The 22,490-nt window shown below is 42.4% G+C and overlaps 1 protein-coding gene across 1 annotated transcript in view; it reads left to right on the forward strand.

The window, feature by feature from the left end:
• Window positions 1–22,490, forward strand: part of AFF2 (ALF transcription elongation factor 2) — a gene marked incomplete at its 5' end in the record, with an annotated part of 502,187 nt that overhangs the window by 449,103 nt on the left and 30,594 nt on the right. Inside the window, 4 exons of the mRNA XM_080653155.1 lie at window positions 8,911–9,070; window positions 10,583–11,590; window positions 13,504–13,625; window positions 18,665–18,887. Coding sequence (XP_080509281.1) covers window positions 8,911–9,070; window positions 10,583–11,590; window positions 13,504–13,625; window positions 18,665–18,887 — 1,513 coding nt within the window. The remainder of the gene's footprint in view (window positions 1–8,910; window positions 9,071–10,582; window positions 11,591–13,503; window positions 13,626–18,664; window positions 18,888–22,490) is intronic.

Raw genomic sequence — 22,490 nt, forward strand, 5'->3', positions numbered from 1 at the left:
ACAATCCAGAACTGCTGGCTCCCAACTGTTCACCTGCCTGCCTTCCTGATTGCCCCTAACTGCTTCTGCTTGCCAGCCTGATAACCCCCTAACCACTCCCCTGCCAGCCTGATTGATGCCTAACTGCTCCCCTGCAGGCCTGGTCACCCCTAACTGCCCTCCCCTGCTGGCCAGATTGCTCACAACTCCCCTCCCCTGCTGGCCATCTTGTGGTGGCCATCTTGTGTCCACATGGGGGCAGCCATCTTTGACCACATGAGGTAGCCATCTTGTGTGTTGGAGTGATGGTCAGTTTGCATATTACTCTTTTATTAGATAGGATAGAGGCCTGGTGCACGGGTGAGGGCCAGCTAGTTTGCCCTGAAGGGTGTCCTGAATGAGGGTAGGGGTTCCCTTGTGGTGTGGGGTGGCCTGGGCGAGGGGCCTGTGGTGGTTAGCAGGCCAGCCACACCCCCCAGCAACCCAAGCGGAGGCCCTGGGATCTGGGATTTATTTATCTTCTATAATTGAAACTTTGTAGCCTTCAGCGGAGACCTGGGCTGGCCATGAACTTGGCTTCTTCCATTTCTGGGGAAACCCAAGCCTCCTGTTCACTCCGTGGCCGCAGCCATTTTTGTTGGGATTTATTTATCTTCTATAATTTAAACTTTGTAGCCTTGAGCAAAGGCCAGGGCAGGCAGAAAGCTTGGCTTCCTCCATTGCTGGGGAAACCCAAGCCTCCTGCTCGCTCCGTGGCCGCAGCCATTCTTGTTGGGATTTATTTACCTTCTATAATTGAAAATTTGTAGCCTTGAGTGGAGTCCAGGGCCCACCAGAGTGTGCGGGGAAGCTTGGCTTTCTCCATTGCCAGGGAAACCCAAGCTTCCTGCTCACTCTGTGGCCACAGCCATCTTGGTTGGGTTAATTTGCATACTCACTCCTGATTGGCTGGTGGGTGTGGCTTGTGGGTTTAGTGGAGGTACGGTCAATTTGTATATTAATCTTTTATTAGATAGATTGTGTACAATTTCTATTGCACAATTGGGCTAAATGGATTTTGGGAAGTAAATGGGTTAGATTTCAAAACTACTTACTCAGATAAAAATGATTCCTTCCATCCCCTGCCTCGAAAAGGTTCAGGGTTCAGTGTGTCTGCCTCCAGTGGCATTGTGGGGTAAGGGAGATATATTGTTCTGGGTTTGTGAACCCATATTTCAGAGAGGAACAGGAGGAAGAGAGGAAAGATCAGGTATAAATGTTGATTCTTTTGCCCCATTTACACCTTAATGAGAAAATCATATATGGAAGCATTTCAAATTATCTGGTATACAGACATTTGATCCCTATAAAACTGGAAAAGAATCATGTTGATGAAATGTGTATGTCTCAACTAAAGACAAGCCTTTAATACAGAACTCCCCCATTAAACACCTCATGCTACATGTCTTTGGAAAGTTTTGAGCCTTGTGAAATATGTTACCAATATCAGTACCCCGTGAACTTGCTTGTCAAAGCCTTCCCATACCTATTTCTTGATAGAAAGTCATTACCCATTTTAGAACCTTTCCTTTTTGATGCCCACCAGTTTGATTGGGAAGAATTGTCAATTCATCATCACTGTTTATTTCCTGAGAAAGGATATTACAGCTAAATTAGGATTCGAGTCAGACAGCACTAATGTAGATGTTTGGCTTTCTGGAGGCTGTTAATCTGAATTAGTGAAAAGTCTGATTTATAAAATATCCCTACAGAAATGTAGCTTTTAATCTTACATGAGCTCTGTCATTAGTAAAGTGTTGCCATGAGCAGGTCATTTCAAACCTGCCTTAAGGAGCTGATGTCTCCTCACACTTTTTCTCTAAGGTTCATAAACAGTCTCCCTAAATATCTTCTATACACATCAGTTTCATAAAAATCATAATCTTTGAGTTGGAAGACACCTTAAAGTTAATCCAATCCACTTTGCACCCACAATAGGAATCCCTCTACCACATTCTTTACTTCCAGCTATTCAGTCACCTAAGGGTACAAAGCTAACTGGCCAGCTATAGATTTTTAGAACTACTTCCTGACGTTGAACAGAAACCTTCCTATCTAGATCTATAAATCATTCACCCTAGTTTTACCTTGGAAACCCCTCAGAATAAACTCACACCATTTCCTACAGAGCAGACCTTTAGTTTGTTGTTGTTTTTTAAGACTATCATCATATGAACCACTCTCCTACTGGATCCACAGTCTTCTTCAGGCAAAGTAATACCAGTTCCAGCACATAGCTTCCAGAATCTCTATCTCATAGTATCATATTGAAAGGTTTTTATATCATGGTCAAGTATTCGTATATGGTTTCTGTCCACACTTATAATACCTTAATCACAATTCTGAAATTCAACAAGTTCTGAGAAATGTTATTTTCAATTACTTTGAGACAAACTCATTTAATGATAAAAATGACCTAAACTGATATACAGATATTTATTTATAGTCTTTATTTAGTCCTCTTCCTATGAATGTTACTGCAGCAACACAAGTTTTACTAAGGGATGCTTCCCCAGATCTCAGTGGGGTATTATATATATACTAGAGGCCCGGTGCACGAAATTCGTGCACGGGGGGGGGGGGATGTCCCTCAGCCCAGCCTGCACCCTCTCCAATCTGGGACCCCTCAAGGGATGTCTGACTGCCCGTTTAGGCCCGATCCCACTGGGATCAGGCCTAAACGGGCAGTCAGACATCCCTCTCACAATCCAGGACTGCTGGCTCCCAACTGCTCGCCTGCCTGCCTTCCTGATTACCCCTAACCACTTCTGCCTGCCAGCCTGATCACCCCCTAACCACTCCCCTGCCTGCCTGATTGAGGCCTAACTTCTCCCCTGCCAGCCTGTTTTCCCTAACTGCCCTCCCCTGCTGGCCATCTTGTGGTGGCCATCTTGTGTTCACATGGGGGCAGGATCTTTGACCACATGGGGGCAGCCATCTTGTGTGTTAGTCAATCTGCATATTACTCTTTTATTAGATAGGATAGAGGCCTGGTGCATGGGTGGGGGCCAGCTGGTTTGCCCTGAAGGGTGTCCAGGATCAGAGTGGGGGTTCCCTTGGGGCATGGGGCAGCCTGGGTGAGGGGCCTGTGGTGGTTTGCAGGCCGGCCACCTGCCCTGGAGACCCAAGCGGAGGCCCTGGGATCTGGGATTTATTTATCTTCTACAATTGAAACTTTGTAGCCTGGAGCAGAGCCAATCCTTCTCCTTGCTCCGTGACAGCAGCCATTTTTGGGGGGATTTATGTATCTTCTATAATTGAAACTTTGTAGCCTTAAGCAAGGCCTGGGCCAGCCAGGGCTGCAGAAGCTTGGCTTCCTCCATCACCATGGGCAACCCTAGCCTCCTGCTCTTTCCAGCTCTGTGGCTGCCGCCATTTCTGTTTGGACTTATGTATCTTCTATCATTGAAACTTTGTAACCTTGAGTGGAGGCCTAGGCCGGCAAGGGCAGGTGGAAAGCTTGGCTTCCTCCATTGCCGGGGAAACCCATGCCTCCCTCCTGCTCTCTGTGGCCGTAGCCATCTTGGTTGGGTTTATTTGCATATTCGCTCCTGATTGGCTGGTGGGCGTGGCTTGTGAGCGTGGCTCGTGGGTGTAGCGGAGTGATGGTGAATTTGCATATTACTCTTTTATTAGTTAGGATGGTATAGTAACCATATTACTTTTTTAAAAATTAAAAACAATCTGAACATCAAAATTAATATGCCCTCCACAGGGCTTTAGATATGGAACCCCTGTATACAAACAGACACATACAAGTGTCTACTAAGCCAGTAATGCTTTTATTTTTATTTAGGTGAGGAATAAGTACATTCTGGTAAATAAAACACTGTACTTTGTGTATATTACCTCAATGCATTTTGTTTTGAAGGAATAATCCTTGAGATTATTTTGTTTCTTACATAAATTTATCAAAAGTGATCCAGCAAATGGAAACTCTATCCAGAAATATTTCAAAGAAAACCTAGACTATAGTTTGTTGATATTAGGATGATCAGAGTCTTTTAAGAAGCCAGGAATTAATGCATAAATATGAAGGAACACTAGGAAACAGATTTTTAACTTGAAAATAAAAAAAGTAAGTATAAATTAGATCTTATATCTCAATCCACCACCCAGTAGTCTCAGTATTGCTGATGCTCTGTGCTGTATTTTAAACTGTTGGACACAGAGACATAGATGCACACAGACAAACATGCACAGACATTTTACCAGGAAATATATCCCCCTATTTCTTCTGCTTCTCCTAATCTCTTGGTGTATTTGGCAGAGGAATGTACTTGCAGATAGAATTTACTTAGAAGACAACATTTTAAAATGAGCTTTTGCGGGGGAAGGTCAATGGGGAAAAAAAGGAGACGTATGTACTACTATTTGTAATACTTGAAACAATAAAAAATAATGAAAACATGCTCAAAGTCACTAATTATCCAAGAGATGCAAATTAAAACTACAATGCAGTACCATCTCACACCTGTCAGAATGGCAATCATCAACAAATCAACAAACGAAAAGTGCTGGCGAGGATGCAGAGAAAAAGGAACCCTTGTTCACTGCTGGTGGTAATGCAGCCACTGTGGAGAACAGTATGGAGTTTCCTCAAAAAACTAAAAATGGAACTCCCATTTGACCCAGTAATCCCACTTCTAGGAATATATCCCAAGAAACTAGAAACACCAATCAGAAAGGATATATGCACCTCTATGTTCATTGCAGAACAATTCACCATAGCTAAGATTTGCAAACAGCCTAAATGCCCATCAGCAGATGAGTGGATTAGAAAACTGTGGTACATCTACACAATGAAATACTATGCTGCTATAAAAAAGAAGGAATTCTTACCATTTGCAGCAGCATGGATGGACCTGGGGAGCATTATGTTAAGTGAAATAAGCCAGACAATGAAAGAAAAATACCACATGATCTCACTCATTTATGGAAAATAAAGAACATTATAACCTGATGAACAAAAAGATAGATACAGAGGCAGTAAAGCACTGAACAGACTGTCAAATTACAGTGGGAAGGCTGGGGAGTGTTGGGGAGGGGGAGAAAGAGATCAAACAAGGGACTTGTATGCATGCATATAAGCACACCAATGGACACAAGACACTGGAGGGGGATGAGGGCATGCGACAGGGGGCAGGGGAGGCTGGGGGAAGGTCAATGGGGGAAAAAAAGGAGATATATGTACTACTATATGTAATACTTTAAACAAAAAAATAAAACAATAGAGACAATAAAGAAAATAAAATGAGCTTTTTCTATATGAAAGAAAATATTGAGTCCCCATCAGCAGATGAGTGGATACAAAAGATATGGTACATTTACACAATGGAATACTTTGTGGGTGAAAAAAAGAAGGAACTCTTACCTTTTGCAACAGCATTGATGGACCTGGAGAGTACTATGCTAAGCAAAATAAGCCAGTCAGAGAAAGCAAATACCATATGATATCACTAACATGTGGAATCTAATGAAAAAAAAAAATTCTGACAAACAAAATGGCACTAGAAACATGGGCATATGAAACAGATTGACTGGTGCCTGAGTGGAGGGGGGTAAGGGTAAATGGATAAAGAAGGTAAAGTAGTTAGCTAAAGAACATGTATGCATACTCCATGGATACAGACAATAGTTTGGTAAAGGCCAAGGTAGGGGAGGGAAGGGTGGGTGGAGGTGGGCAAAGGAGAGAAACGGGGAGATACCTACAATAATGTCAACATTAAAACATTTAATAAAAAATTTAAATAATCTATAATAATAAAAGAGTAATATGCTAATTAGACTGGACAGCCGAATGACCTTTCGGACAACCTTCCAGATGAAGCTGGGGCTGCGAGGGCAGAAGCAAGCTGCTGCGGCTGTGAGGGCCAAGCCCCTTGCATGAATTTCATGCATCAGGCCTCTAGTATAAAATAAATTGTCAAAAAAAAAACCGAAAATACCTATCTGGGAGACTAAAGAGTCTTTAGGGACACAAGGCACATGTAATGAAAATGCTCTCTGCATTGATAGTTTCTGATGGGAAGCCCATGCTGACATAGAAGGTATCCTGTTCCTTCCCAAGCAACAGTTGAATATGGATTCAGCTCAGTGGGTAAGAGCTGTGATGTTGAAGAAGAATAGGCTCCCATGACGTTGTGGGGTGGGGGAAGACAAGTAATAATGCTCCATTCTTACAGAATGTTGAACAGAGGGGTCCTTGAGGTCCATATTTCTCAAGGTTGAGGGTGGGGCCACATGACCAGGTACCCTCCAGGAGCAAGTATGGATTCTCCTGACTGTTCTGAGTAGGAAAGAGCCAGGAAGAGGCTGGGAGTGTGAGAGGCACTAAGATTCTTATATGGCCAGCCAGGTAGATCTATGGGCCAGCCCCTGCACATCAGTGAATATACTCTACTGTTACACTTATAATATCTTATCCCAACCCACCTTTCACCATAATTAACAAAAAGGAGATTGGGCTGATGAGACAGAGGGAGATGAGAAACCTCCCCCAACTTTAGATCCCCATTTCTGACTGAAAGCAGAGCAAAACTTGGTCCAAATAGATAATAAGCAAAAGGACAAAAAGGAGATTACATACCCCAGCAAGTCAAGAGGAAGCTGAGGTTGCTTTGTTTTGGGATACAAACAGCAAATGATTACTTAGGAAGAGTATTGGTTGTCGATAAAGGCAGAGTAGCAAATGGTATCAACTTTCAAATGTTTTGCTTAGCTTTACAAATGTAAAATCAATCATTAGAAATGGTTGGTCCTTTATGATCATCCCTCCTTATAAGAGTTTTACAAAGCGTTTACAAAATATTATGGTGGAGGAGACCAAGAAGTGCATCCTCTCATTCCCTTATTCATACAGTCAACTATGGTCACTGTGATGCTGAGTGCTGGGTATTGGACACCCAGCAGTAAATATGCTTTACACAGCCTCTGCCCTTTGAAGGAACTGGGAGGCTATGATTCTAGTCTCACTTTTCTAACTAGCTATGAGGCAGAGGTAATCCCCTCCCACTCTCTGGATCTTTTTACTCTCATTAAAATGAGGATTGAACTCACCCCTTCTTGATGAGAAGACTACACTGTGTGTATAGCTAAAATCACAGCCCCTTGACAAACCTATGGGTTTCTGAAGAAAAAAAAATAGCAATAGAAAATGAAAATTATCTTAACTGGAAAAATGGGACCAAGCGGGGGGGGAGCAGGGAGGAAGGGGTCAATGGGGGAAAAAGGGGGGCATCTATAATACTTTCAACAACAAAAATAATTTAAAAATAAATAATTAAATCCTATCTAATAAAAGAGTAATATGCAAATTAACTATCACTCCACTACACCCACAAGCCATGCCCACCAGTCAATCAGGAGTGTGCATGCAAATTAACCCAACCAAGATGGCTGCAGCCACCAACCGAGCAGAAGGCTTGGGTTTCCCCAGCAATGGAGGAAGCCAAGCTTTCTGCACACCCTGGCAGGCCCAGGCCTCCACTTAAGGCTACAAAGTTTCAATTATAGAAGATAAATAAATCCCAACAGATATGGTGGCAGCCACGGAGCTGGAGAGAGCAGGAGGCTTGAGTTGCCCCCAGCAATGGAAGAAGCCAAGCTCCTGCAGCCCTGGCCTGCCTTGGCCTCCACTACAAAGTTTCAATTATGGAAGATAAATAAATCCCAAGAAAAATGGCTCTGCTCAAGGCTACAAAGTTTCAATTATAGAAGATAAATAAATCCCAGATCCCAGGGCCTCCCCTTGGGTCACCTGGGGGTGTGGCCAACCTGCAAACCACCACAGGCACCTCGCCTAAGCCACACCATGCCCCAAGGGAACCCCCACCCTGATCCGGGAAACCCTTCAGGGCAAACCAGCTGGCCCCCACCCGTGCACCAGGCCTCTATCCTATCTAATAAAAGAATAATATGCAGATTGACCATCACTCCAACACACAAGATGGCTGCCCCCATGTAGTCAAAGATGGCCGCCCCCAGGTGGACACAAGATGGCCACCACAAGATGGCCAGCAGGGGAGGGAAGTTGGGAGGGACCAGGCCTGCAAGGAAGGGCAGTTGGGGGCGATCAAGACTGCAGGAAAGGACAGTTAGGGGTGACCAGGCCAGCAGAGGAGGGAAGTTGGGGGCAACTGGGCCTGCAGGGAAGGGTAGTTGGGGGTGGCCCAGGCCTGTAGGGGAGAGCAGTTGGGGGGGGGACCAGGCCTGCAGGGGAGGGCAGTTAGGGGTGACCAGGCCTGCAGGGGAGGGCAGTTAGGGGCAAATAGGCTGGCAGGGGAGCAGTTAAGCATCTATCAGACTGGCAAGGGAATGGTTAGGGGTGATCAGGCTAGCAGGCAGAAGCGGTTAGGGGCAATCAGGAAGGCAAGCAGGCGAGCAGTTGAGAGCCAGCAGTCCTGGATTGGGAGAGGGATGTCTGACTGCCCGTTTAGACAGGAATCGGGCCAAAACGGGCAGTCAGACATCCCTCAAGGGGTCCCAGATTGGAGAGGGTGCAGGCTGGGTTGAGGGACACACACACCCCGTGCACGAATTTCGTGCACCGGGCCTCTAGTAAAAGTATAAGGACACACACAGAAAAAGAATCTAAGGCTGTACATTTGTTTCTATCTCCCTGCAACATTGGCTTTAAGTTTTCATGTGGAGTAAGGGACACAAGATTTTTTGGAGAGAGATGGCAGTGTTATGGAACCCAACACAGACCTGGTTCTAATGAAACCTTTGACCATGGGCCCTTCACTGAGCCTCATATTTCCCATCTGTGAAATGGGACTTAATGCTCCAGTTTGCCTGTATCTCACAGATCATAGGTCCTTATGCTGAGCTGGACTCTTTCTGGTGGTTTGAGACTGAAAAAGGCAATGAATGATGTCATTTTTCTTTCAGCCCACCCTTGGCCAAGCCTCAGCCCCCACCTGCAGTGCAAGTCAGTGGGGGATCAGGCAGCTCCAGTGACTCAGAGAGCAGCTCAGAGTCAGATTCAGACACTGAAAGCAGCACCACGGACAGCGAATCCAATGAGGCGCCTCCTGAGGCAACACCAGAGGTAGGTGAAGTGGCAAGTGCCCCAACCACAATTTGCCTGTCTTGCCTGTCACCAAGGCAGCACCCTAAATACCCAGACATGCACTCACAGTTTCAGCACAGTAATTATTTTAGTACAATAAATATTTCATAAAAATATTCAGGTATTTGATAGCATGTTCCCCTCTAAAACATATATTCACACAGTCTCTAATAGGCAGGCGCTAGCTAGGTGACTGACTTGTATGACTCAGTTAGTTACTTTGAACCTTCAAGATTCCTCACATGTAAACTGCAACAGTAATAACTGGGCTAGCAACTTCTCTTTCTAGAGAACCAGTGAAGCCAGTCAAGACCCATTTCTGGCCCTGGGGACACCATGCCTTACTCTGGGTTGATCCAATGAATTACCACTTGGCAATTAAGACACAAGAAGTGCTCTTCTTTTGAAAGACATCAGCTGATGCTTATGGTACCAGCCAATATAGGGTGACAGAATTAAAAACACTTTAGTAGCTGTGATTCCAACCTACACAGGGCAATGACAGATAAGGGCCCAATAAATCTTATTGGCTGCCACTGTTGGAAGCATAGCTCTGGCATTAGGGCACCAGTTCTATTAACACATATATCCTTGTTTCAGGCCTGGCTCTACTATTGCTTTATATGTGAGATATTGGGAAAGTTATTTGTTAAGCTCCCAGGACCTTATTCTTTCATATGTAAAATGGGGATAATAATAGCAAGGACCTCATAGGGTTGTTATTAGTATAAAATGAGTAAATGCAAGTCAAGAGCTTCTCACAGTGCTGGCACATCATCTTTCAAAAGAAGAACAATTCTAATAAAAAGGATGGCTCTTTTATTTAAACAGGCAGAATTCAGAGTTAGGAATCAAACATCTGAATTATACCCATTATTTTCATGGCTTAACAGTGGACAATAATGTTGGCATGCATGTCCCCATACACCAAGGAAGTGCAGTGGTTTTTCAGAAGTCAAATATCTTCAGCCTTCAGTAAAACTACAAAACACCTATTCTTTTTGCAATGAATTATAGCATCATATAGGAGGCCTTGGCACTTTGGCAGATAGAAAGTCTTTTCTTTTAAATTACTCTTGAGGCATGCTTACATTTCTTTTCAGGACCAGAGATCATTACCTCTGCCTCCTGGTAATAGGTTAAGTAATGAGTCTCACCAAAGGATTTGGGAAAAAGGTTTCCCCTTTACCCCAGGACTCCCTACATACTCCTGAAAAAAAGAAAACTCTCTGTGAATAAGTCTTTCATTCATTTCCAGAGTAGAGAATATTTTCAGAAGAATGGAAATTAGTTTAAATTAGATCAGGGCTGATTTGTGGTGTATTTGGCTCTCTAGGTAATTTGATTAATGTGGATTCTGTGTGTGTGTTCGTAAATGTATGAATGGCCACTTAACATCCAAAGCTTTTACCAGAAGTTAGTGTACTGAGGGTCCTCCTGAATCTTTCCCAGATGAGAAATTGATTATTGCTGCTGTTTCTCAATCTGTAGCCTGAGCCGCCCTCAACCAACAAGTGGCAGTTGGATAAGTGGCTTAACAAAGTGACATCCCAGAACAAATCATTTATTTGTGGCCAAAATGAGACACCCATGGAGACGATTTCTGTGCCTCCTCCAATCATCCAACCAATGGAAGTCCAGGTCAAAGTGAAAACAACCCCCAACCAGATCCTGGCTGAACCCAAAGAGAGGCCTCTCCTGAGTCTCATCAGGGAGAAAGCCCGTCCACAGACTATCCAGAAAACTCTAGAAACAAAGGCTTTGAAGCATAAGTTGTCAGAAACTATTGAGACAGCTTCTCAAAGGACAATTGGGAAAAAACAGCCCAAAAAGGTTGAGAAGAACACTGGCATTGACGATTTGACCTGGCCCAAACCAAATATTACCAGCAGCACTCCCAAAGAAAAAGGAAGTGTGGAGCTTCCTGACCCACCAAGAAGCCGCAACAAAGCCACTGTCAACAAACCAATCCCTAGGAAAGAACCAAGGCCTAACATCCCATTGGCCTCAGAGAAGAAGAAATATAGAGGGCCTGGGAAAATCGTGCCAAAGTCTCGGGAATTCATTGAAACAGATTCGTCTACGTCTGATTCCAACACAGATCAGGAAGAAACCTTGCAGATCAAAGTCCTGCCTCCTTGCACTGCTACTGGGGGCAATTTTACCAAATCCAAGGAAACCTGTGGTGTTAACCTGACCCTCAGCACCCTAATCAGCAGCAGCAACGATAACAATTTATCCATCAATAATGAGGAGCCAACTTTTTCACCCATCCCTGTAATGCAAACTGAGGTTCTATCTCCTCTAAGAGAGCAGGAAAATCCAAAAAATCTCTGGGTAAAGATTGACCTTGACTTACTATCTAGAGTACCTGGCCACAACTCACTCCAAGCAGCACCAGCCAAGCCAGACTACAAAGAGGCTTCCTCAAAACCCAGGTGCCAGGTTGCAGCTGCAGCTGTGGAAAAACCCACACTTAAGGGCAAGAGGAAGCACAAGGTAAGCTTTTTAATGTGGTCTGCCAAGTTATCATGAACAGTGGCTGTCCTTTGACTAACTTGATCCTGAGTCTTATTTCTAAGGATGCCAATGGCAGTGGATTGCAGTCTTTGGTGAAGGCAATGGTGCTTTCCATGTGAAATGCCATATTTGAAGTGACCAGGGAAGAAGTGTTAGAAATTATCAGGGTTGGGAAGCCAATGTCAAGAGTATACAATATGTTACAGGAGGGATCCAATATGTTACACGTAGGACAGAAGAATATGAAGAGAGTCTCCTTCCCCAGGCTGTCAGTCCCTGGGGTCGGCTCCTTAAGCAGCTCCTGTTTTCATGGATTCATGGGTCATTACTCTACAGTCATCCACTCCAGCAGCATCAGGGAACCCAAGTGTTCCTAAGTTCAAAAGGCATCCTCTGGGCCTCTTAATTTATGTTAACAAGCATCAGCACCCCCATAATCCACTTTGATTACACTTTGATTAGCCCCTAACCACTTCTGCCTGCCAGCCTGATCACCCCCTAACTGCTCCCCTGCCAGCCTGATTAACACCTAACTGCTCCCCTGCCAGCCCAGTTGCCCCCAACTGCCCTCCCCTGCTGGCCAATTTGGTTCTATTGGACAGTTTCTATGCCAGTCAGCATCAAAAGGTCCACCTCCTAGGCAGCCATTGGATCCTCACAGTTGACCCAGATTTGGTTCTGATTGGTGGGTTTCTATGCCAGTCAGCGTCTCTGGGCTTATCAATGGGGCCTGATAAGAAAGGCAGGGCTGATCAGCAGCCCAGGTGGAGGCCTGGAGAGAAATGGAGGTGCAGCTGCTGACCAGGCCCAGAGCTAAAGAGAGAGGCAAGTGCTGATCAACAGATCAGACCCTGCTTCTCTCTTCAGGCCTCTCTCTGGGCCTGATTCACAGCCCCCTCAGCAGTCAGTGCTGGGTCACCATGCCTGCAGCCATAGCAGTCAGCGCTGGGTCCCCATGGCAACCCAGTGCTGACTGCAGGACTGACTTCTGGTTGGTCAAGCCTCCCGGTTGCTGCGGACCCAGGTTTTTTATATATTAGGATTAGTGATTCAAAAACAGAGGGTATTATCTTTGAGCTGTGCACCAAATTATCCAACGAGACTATTCCAAAATAGGAAACAAAGTCTGTGGCCCTTGCCCTATTACTGTGCCTCCACTCTTAGTGAGGACAACAGTACAACCAGGGATAAAAATATAGCTTCACAAGCACATGTAAAGGTCCAAAGGTGTGCCTTGTACATAGTTAATTTCATTGAATGTTGTTAATTGTATTAGTGTCCTTTATATGTTATTCACAATCTATGTTGCTTGGACATCATTTATGCCATGTTAGAGTTTCAATGTTAGTTCCTAAATTGCTCATTTATTGATGGGAGAAGTATCTGAAAAGTATAGATTATCTTTACTTTTGGTATGAGATTTCAATCTCTAATCAGAGGTTCACATCATAGCTCAAGTATCTCACATTCCAACTTTTGGCCCTGGCTGATGTGATAAAGTTGGTTGTTGGAGTGTCATCTCATACATCAGAAGGTGAAGGATCCGATCCCTGGTGGGGGTGTGTTCAGAGACAACTGATCTCTCTCTCTCTCTCTCTCTCTCTCTCTCTCTCTCTCTCTCTCTCTCTCCCTCTCCCCTTTCCTTCCTCCCTCCCTTCCTCCCTCTCTCCCTCCCTCCCTTCTTCTTTCTAAAAATCAATTTAAAAGTTCCAAGTTTTATTAGGAGTAGACTAGGCAAGGCTAATTGCTTTTCTCTCTGATCAAAGGTGCATATTTAACTCCCCTATCTAATCTAGAAGGTAAAAGAGAAACAAACTATCTACCTTGCTCATTGTTTTTAAAAGTCTACATGTGCCATTTATTTTAAACTGTGCATTTTTCCCCTGTTGAAGCCAACAGACGTTGCAGAAAAAATCCCAGAAAAGAAGCAACGCCTGGAGGAGGCCACCACTATCTGCCTGCTACCCCCTTGCATCTCACCAGCCCCACCCCACAAGCCTTCTTACACTAAAGAGTGAGTTTTCCATGTCTTTGTGTGATACTTCAATTGTTCAGACAAAAAAAAAAAACACACAAAAAAACCTTTGGGGAGGTCTTGTCACAGAGAAATGTTACATAAAATACAAGAGTTTCTAAGTCCATCTTGACAGCTGTTCCTGGTTTTACAAGATTAGGCTAAGGGGTGGAATATAGACTGCCAGCTTTAGGGTAACACCATGAGCTTTTTAACAACATTTCTTTAACTTACATTGATTACCAAAATTGGCCAATGTGAAGTTTTAGCACTAAGTGAAGGGAAAAAAGAAGTAAATGAATTAAAAATGTGCAATATCAAACAACACCTATTGCTTGAACCATATCACCTGACTCTCGAACCATTAGTTTTGATGGTGATTAAACAATTTCCCTGGAAAGCAACCCCTTGGGCTTGACAGGATGACCCAGCTGCTGCTTCGTCTGTGGTGTCATTATTTAAACTTAATATGAAGCTTTAGAGTAGCTATATCTCGAACTCCTCAGAGGTCAGGAGAATGACATTCCTGGGAGGGCAGAGAGATAAGCTATCTGGGAATGACCCTCCCCTAAGCAGTTCTGTGTTGGAGAAAGCCAGCTAGGAATCAATAGGTTAATTCCAATCAGCTGTCACCTCTTTACCTTTATCCCTTTTTGTGGAAGGTGCCAGAGTCAGGAAGGAGGTTCTGCATATTTTCTCCTCACTCGAACAGCCCAGCCTTCCCTAGAGAAGTCCTGCCCTCTCTGTTTCTACCACGCATTGTGACTGTGTTCTTCTGTCTTATAAATATCATTTAACTAACAATCGTGTCAGTTACTGGAACCATTTCATCTGGATAATTATTGCCATAAATTCATTCAACATTAGTGATTACTTCCATTAAAGATCAGTTTTTGATCCTATTAGCAGCCCAGAGAAAAGAGGCAATCTGGCTAACTGCTGCTAACAATTGATTTCACAGATTATTGTTTAACATCAGTGATATGGTATCAATCTGCCACAAATAAGATGTCAGAAAGAAATTCTAGGTTTCCATTTGTTTGGAACCTTATTGATTTGAGATGAAAGAAGGAAAAGAACAATTACCACTAGATTCACTTAATATAATAAGGCGATTTGGGCCCTGGACTGCTCCCTCCCTGAAGATCTGAAGCTCTTTGTGAAGTGTGACTGTATTCTCTGTTATAACTTTGATCTGAAACATCTTTTCATATGCTTGGAGTTCTCAGAACTAGAAACTCTTACAGTAGAACAAGCTGATGCTCTCCACACCAGGGTGGGCCAGGCATATGGGGGAAACATGCTTCTTCTCCAGTGGTCAAACTTGGTCATCCTAGGGCCTTCTTCCTTTCCAAGGAGGAGCGACTACAATAGCAGTTCCCAGGCTTTGACCAGTTCAGGCCACTCAAAGGCAAAAAGAAAAGGCAAGGGACAGTGGGGAATTGCCACACCATCAGTTCCAATTGCTAGTCTCCATAAGCAACCCAATGACCTGTCACTCTTCCCATTTCATGGAAGAGAGATGATCACATATTAAGTAAATGTCTAATAATTTGAATGTTCTCATAAAATGGTGTTTTTTAATAACGATCATTATGGTCTTTCTGCTTTGGTTGTAGCTAGAAAAGCAGTGTTTACCTAGTCACGTTTTTCATTTAGGAGGGCCTGAGTCAGGTTCTCATGCTTACCCAAAAAATTCAAGCCTGAAAAAAATCTCAAGCCAAAACCGGTTTGGCTCAGTGGATAGAGCGTCAGCCTGCGGACTGAAAGGTCCCAGGTTCGATTCCGGTCAAGGGCATGTAACTTGGTTGCGGGCACATCCCCAGTAGGAGGTGTGCAAGAGGCAGCTGATCGATGTTTCTCTCTCATCGATGTTTCTGACTGTCTATCCCTCTTCCTTCCTCTCTCTGTAAAAAATCAATAAAATATATTTTTTAAAAAAAATCTCAAGTTGAGGGAGCAAGAAGCATTGACTGGCCTCTCAGAGATATTCTCCTGGGAACCTCTCCTCAAGCTTTGTCTGCTCCTTTGCTCTTTGTTGACCCTTCAAACTAAATCCTTGAAAATTTATATCAGGCCACATTCACTCTTCTAAATGAATATTCTAAACCTATCAAAGAAACCACATCAGACAGATAGCTGGAGTTTCCTTTCATTCAACAGAAGAGATCTGCTGAGTTCCTCCCCAATTCTTTGGAACCTGAACCATCAGCAAAGCCTATGAGACATTAAGTTGGGGTTGGGAATACACTTCTCTTGTCTGCTGTCTAACTCTAGTCTACTCTAAGAGGTGCAGAAAGTAGCCAAAATTGTCCTTGTATTAAGAAGCTATAATGGTGACTGAGTGCTCTCTAGAAAATGTGTCCTGGGTATTTTTTACTAGTAAAGTTATTAAAGGCTCCATGATTCTAGATCACTACCAAATGGAAAAGGGGCCAGGTGACTGGTGCCCACTGCACAGAATGTACTGTGCAGTATGTAATATACTGTGTACAATGGCAGATTGTAAGGCCTAGTATGACTCATCTCCTAAATATGCCATAGCTTAAAAACTTAAACAGATGCTAATACTTAACATCTTTCTACATAAATTCCCAAAAGTCTGATGCCTCTGTAATGATTATACTTAGTTTAGGCTGATATTTGTGGGACTTACTCATGAACACAAATTTTAATCCTTATGGTCATCATTATTTTAATCAGGCATCACAACTTAAAATTGTTCTATACATCAATGCAACTTTAAAAATCCATGGGCAAATATTGTTTTTAATATGTTCTTATTTATTTTATTTTATTTTATTTTTTAAAATATATATTTTATTGATTTTTTACAGAGAGGAAGGGAGAGGGATAGAGAGTTAGAAACATCGATGAGAGAGAAACATCGATCAGCTGCCTCCTGCACATACCCTACTGGGGATGTGCCCACAAACAAGGTACATGCCCTTGACCAGAATCGAACCTGGGACCCTTCAGTCCGCAGGCCGACCCTCTATCCACTGGGCCAAACCAGTTAGGGCTGTTCTTATTTATTTTTGAGAGAGAGGAATGGAGAGGGAAAGAGAAATAGAAACATCAATGAGAGAGAAACATCAACATCAATTGGCTGCCTCTTACACATGCACTTTTGGGGATCAAGCCCACAAACCGGGCATGTGCCCTGACCAGGAATTGAACTGATGACCTAATGGTATATGGGTCGATGCTCAACCACTAGCCACACCAGCCAGACCATTAGTAAATATTTTAATTAATTTTAACCAATTACATTAATGGCAGAAACAGTTAAATTTTAAAATGTTTTGCCTCAAAATAAGAATGGATATAGGGCCACATTATGAAATAAAAGATGGATAAGATGACAAATATTACTACAGTTGGCAGTTTAGGGCAACACAGAGGAAATGGAACAAAAAGACTGCATTGGCTTCTATCATTTTAGAAAATCAAACCATTTGAATGCTCATTCATGTTTGATTTGTGGCTTTGAGATTTTGTAAATCTATATTTCTAGACACTGACTAAAATTGACCAAGAGGAAAACATAAATCCGTGTTGACTTAATTTGCTATTGAAAATTGTAGTCAATAAGCATGAAAAGTAAATGGCTGCACAGTGCAATATTAGTTGTCTAAGAAAATATTAAAATTCAAGTAATCTACATTGACTGGTCTAAGAGAGTAACTAAAATGAAAATCCATGACCCAATTACCATGCTAAACAGCTAGCATAAGGTTTTAGTTGTTTTATTCCATTTAAAGTCACAGTCTATTTAATAGTGCCCATTGAATAGGCAGATAAATAAGTTTGAATGTACAGGAGTACTTCTAGGACTGCAGGTGTCTTGTGGCAGTATGACAAAATATTTTCCAAATGGAGTTTGGTACTGTACATCAGTACTTCAATATAAGAACTTAAGCTGAGGGGCTTGTTATGCTTTAGCTTTGGGACAGAACATTTTAAATATGCAATTTGCAATGTGTCACTAAAGTAGTTAGTGCAAAGAACATATGTAAATAACCCATAGACATAGACAACAGTGTGGTGATAGCCAGAGGGAAAGTGGGGTGGAGGCTGGGTGGAGGTGGACAAAGGGGGGAGAAATAGGGACATCTTTAATAAAGTAAATTATAAAAACAGTTTAAAATAGTCTTTGCTAATAGCACAAAATAAAAATAAAGTATTTAGTGCATTGTTTATTTCTAAGTAATATATAAGCATAGCATCCTATATAATAAAAGGATAATATGCAAATTGACCGAACAGAGGAACCACTGGTCACAATGATGTGAACTGACCACCAGGGGGCAGGTACTCAATGCAGGAGCTGCCCCCTGGTGGTAAGCGCACTCCCACAGTGGGAGCGTCACTCAGCCAGAAGCCAAGCTCATGGCTGGCGAGCGCAGCAGAGGTGGCAGGAGCCTCTCCCACCTCGGCAGCAGCACTAAAGATGTCTGACTGCCGGTGTAGGCCCAGTCCCCAGGACTGGGCCTATACTGGCAGTTAGACATCCCCTGAGGGCTCCCGGACTGAGAGGGTGCCGGCTGGGCTGAGGGACCCCTTTGAGTGCATGAATTTTGTGCACTGGGCCTCTAGTATCTTAATAAAATATACTTCTACTAATTGTTTATCGTACCATTTATTGTGTGTTTGTGCAGTTAAGTCCTAAGGCCAAATAAGTAGAAACTATCCTAAAAATGAAGGTTAAAGTGTACATTGGATTTTCTATTAAAAAGCTAATTAATAAGAATATCGAAAGATTACAAATATTGCAGTGGAGCACACTGCATTAGACACTTATATTTATTGTAGAGTTCTGCTTCAAAGACATATGTTTATTTTTTTATATATATGTTATAGCTATATTTATATAGAGAGACATCTCTCTATAGATTTCTAAGTCTATATGTTTTTACATATAATCTTCATCACAAGTAAGTAAAATATTACTTCAGCTGAATGTACCAACATCATAGGAAAATTCAGAATAAAGACCAACAAAATTTTATTACATACCATACTCTTTGTTTACACAGAAATAATTCATCCAGGAGAGCAAATAGAAGAAAAGAAGAAAAGCTGTTCCCTCCTTCACTTTCCCCACCGCCAGAGGATCTTTCACGCCGCAGAAACATCAGTGGCAATAATGGTCTCTTCAGTCAAGACAAAAACATCCCTATGATTGGACAGTTCACCTCTGCCAAAGCTAAGAGGAGTGAAGGCAAATTCTGTGCTACTTTCAAAGGGATATCTGTAAATGTAAGCATCTTAGAAATATCACGATCATCATCTTAGAAACCAGCTGATCCAGCATATCTAACTAGACTTGACCACATGGGGATGTTGCAGGGTGATGGGAGGAAGAGACAGAGAGAAACTGTATGTGTGGGTACACACAAATACACAAACTCTCCATTATTTCAAATTTCAATTATTCTAACTTAGGATGATTTTTTTCACTTCAGTCTTACTGCTCCAAAAAGAATATTATGAAGAGACTTGGGACTTTGGACATCCTTTGGTCCAAGCTTTTCATATTGGGGGTTGGAACACTTTCAAAATACTGACCGCAGTACCTGGTATATTCATACCTGCTAAGGTGGGTGGTGGAAAGATATAACTTCAAGTTCTAGTCCCAGTTTAGTGACTGTGGGCAATCCCATTCCATCCATTTGTTTTCTTCATTCACTAAATGATCAATGCCTACCATGTACCAGATGCTGTGGTCGGTATTTTAGAAGTGTTCCCTACTCCCAAGATATGAAAGGCTTGGACCAAAGGATACCTAAAATCCTGAGTCTCTGCATAATAATCTGTTCAGAGTAGTAAGATTGGAATGAACACTTGAAACCTATATAATCTTAATAACCAATGTTACCCCAATAAATGTAATTAAAAATAAATAAATAATAGTGACTAAAATGATGGAACTTAAAAGGTGAATTTGTTGATAAAATCATACAATTGTGATTCTAAGCCCAACTAAATGATTATCTAGTCCTTTGGATTTTCTATATGGTTGCTCAATTAGCATAGATAATTAGGAATGTGTATCACTTTTTACACACACACACAATATATTTTTATCTCTCCCAAATATAAGTACATAACATATGGGGACCACGAGCAAGAATGCCATTAGTAAATATTAATGACAAATGTATCTGCCTTTTCGTGTAAATGCATGTATATGCAGATGTATCATCTGTATTTATCTAGTCTTCTTTAAATGTCATAGAAAAAGCAAATGAGTGAAATTCAATGAGTTTTAAAATGTCTGGTGCCAACCTGGTAGACCCTGAGCCAAGAGTATCCATTTCACATCCATCAAAAACCAGAAAGCCTCTGAGCTATAAGAACCCTGGTTTATAGGTCTTCCATCATCTATTATGACTGAGATGACATACATATCTATGTAAGTTTCACCATTGATATAAACAAATTGCTCTATAATTAAGTTGTCATGTTCCATATGAAAATCATGTGTTTCTATGTATGCACACATAATATATTAATATTTAAAATGCTGCCTATAATGTTAGGAATTAAACCATCTATTCTAAACAGTAATTACACTACAGTCTTATTTTTCATACTGAATGTAATTAATATTATAAACTTTAACTGATATTCTCTTCTATTTCAAGTTCTTGGAGGGTATATGCAATGTCTAGGCAGTTCACTTGGTACAGTGCCTAGTATATTGTCATAAATAATTATGTGCTTAATGCAGATGTTTTTATGACAACTGGTATTGCTTAAAAGAATCTGCCAAGTCATTTCCATGAGAACTAAAAACTACTGGGAACATGATAAATATGATTACAATTGTACTTATAAATTGATCATCCTTGTTAAAGAAATCACTGAGGTATCAAATGATAGAAAGAAGCACCAACTATCTCTTCTTTGGCCATTCCTTCCACTAATGGCTTGAAATCTGGAGAGAGTTTGTGGTGTATTTTTGCCCTAGCCTTGGAGTTAAGAGACTTGACATAGAGTTAGCCTGCAACAACTTTGCTCTGTGAATTTGGACAAATTATGAAATCTCCATAAAATGAGTGTGTTTGACTAGATTATCTATAAAGCTTCTTCCTACTCCACAAGTCTCTTCTTCAATTTTGTGCTCTGAGTCTTTTCCATTTATGCATGAAGTCTTATTTATTTATTAACTCAATGGATGAGTGTATATGGACAGAGGGCATGTTAATATAACTTACACCATCATGGCTGAATGCAGCCATTTCCATCCAATCAGATGTGCCAGGACTGACAATGATGCCATGTGCATGGTGGATGTGGTATTTGAAGGTTCTTGTCATATATTTTGATCATAGAGACAGTGGCACTGTCTTGGGCTGACTCCACTGTTTGATCTGGGCCATCTGGCTCTGGCAGAAGAAACATGGAGTTGGCTTAGAAGTTTTAGAAGACTGATTTTTTTTTAATGTGCTTAGATTGAATAAGATAAATGATCATGTTTAAACTATTTTCTCAAATATCCATTATTGTAATTTTTACTAGAGGCCCAGTGCACGAAATTCATGCCAGGGGGAGGGGGTGTGTGTCCGTCAGCCCAGCCGGCACCCTCTCCAATCTGGGATCCCTCTCACAATCCAGGACTGCTGGCTCCCAACTGCTTGCCTGCCTGCCTTCCTGATTGCCCCTAACTGCTTCTGCCTGACAGCCTGATCACCCCCTAACCACTCCCCTGCCAGCCTGATTGATACCTAACTGCTCCCCTGCCAGCCTGTTTGCCCCTAACTGCCCTCCCCTGCAGGCCTGGTCACCCCCAACTGCTCTCCCCTGCAGGCCTGGTCCCCCCCAACTACCCTTCCCTGCAGGCCCGGTCGCCCCCAACTTCCCTCCTCTGCTGGCCTGGTCACCCCTAACTGCCCTCCCCTGCAGGCTTGATCACCCCCAACTGCCCTCCCTTGCAGGCCTGGTCCCTCCCAACTGCCCTCACCTGCTGGCCATCTTGTGGCGACCATCTTGTGTCCACATGGGGGCAGCCATCTTGTGTGTTGGAGTGATGGTCAATTTGCATATTACTCTTTTATTAGATAGATATGTGTAGCCTCTCAGCACATTTCTCTCATTGAGCTCTTGGTGGTAAGACTTTTTGACAATCAGAGAAGGTCCAGGATCAAATGGAAAAGATAGACTTTCAAGGCTATAAGAAATGATCACATTTGGCTTTTATCTTTAAAGTGACCCTTTTAAATAGGCAGGCATTCAGCAAATAATTAGGAGCACTGGGCTGCGGGACAAGGTGGACAGGGTAGGGTGGGGTAGCAGCGTCATACATCAGAGATTATTCCAGTGCTGAAAAAGCACTCAATATAAGGTGAGTCATGAAACATACTGAGAGAAGTAGAATACAAAACATCTGGTGATTGGTACCCTACAGAAGACATTAAGTGAGACCCTTCAAATCTCTAATGGATCCAGAGGATTAAGACACTTCTGGCCATAGACATAAGGCAGTTTTCCTTGAGGAGAAGGCATTTCTTAAGCTGGATTATAATAGATGAATAGAGTTTAGAAATGGAGGGAAGTGATTACACAAAATATGATATATCCATACAATGGAATATATTCAGTCTTAAAGAGGAAGGAAAATCTGACACATGCTACAACATGGATGAATCTTAAGTACACTTAGCTAAGTGAAATAAGCCAGTCACTAAAAGACAAATATATCATGATTCCACTTATGTGTGGTAACTAGAGTAATCAAATTTTCAAATACAGGAAGTAGAAGGGCAGTTGCCAGGGGCTAGGGAGAGGAGGGAATGAGAAATTACAGTTTAATGGAGACAGAGTTCCATTTTTGCAAGATGGAAGAGTCCTAGAGATTTA

Source organism: Plecotus auritus, assembly GCF_963455305.1.
Source record: "Plecotus auritus genome assembly, chromosome: X".
NCBI lineage: Eukaryota > Metazoa > Chordata > Mammalia > Chiroptera > Vespertilionidae > Plecotus > Plecotus auritus.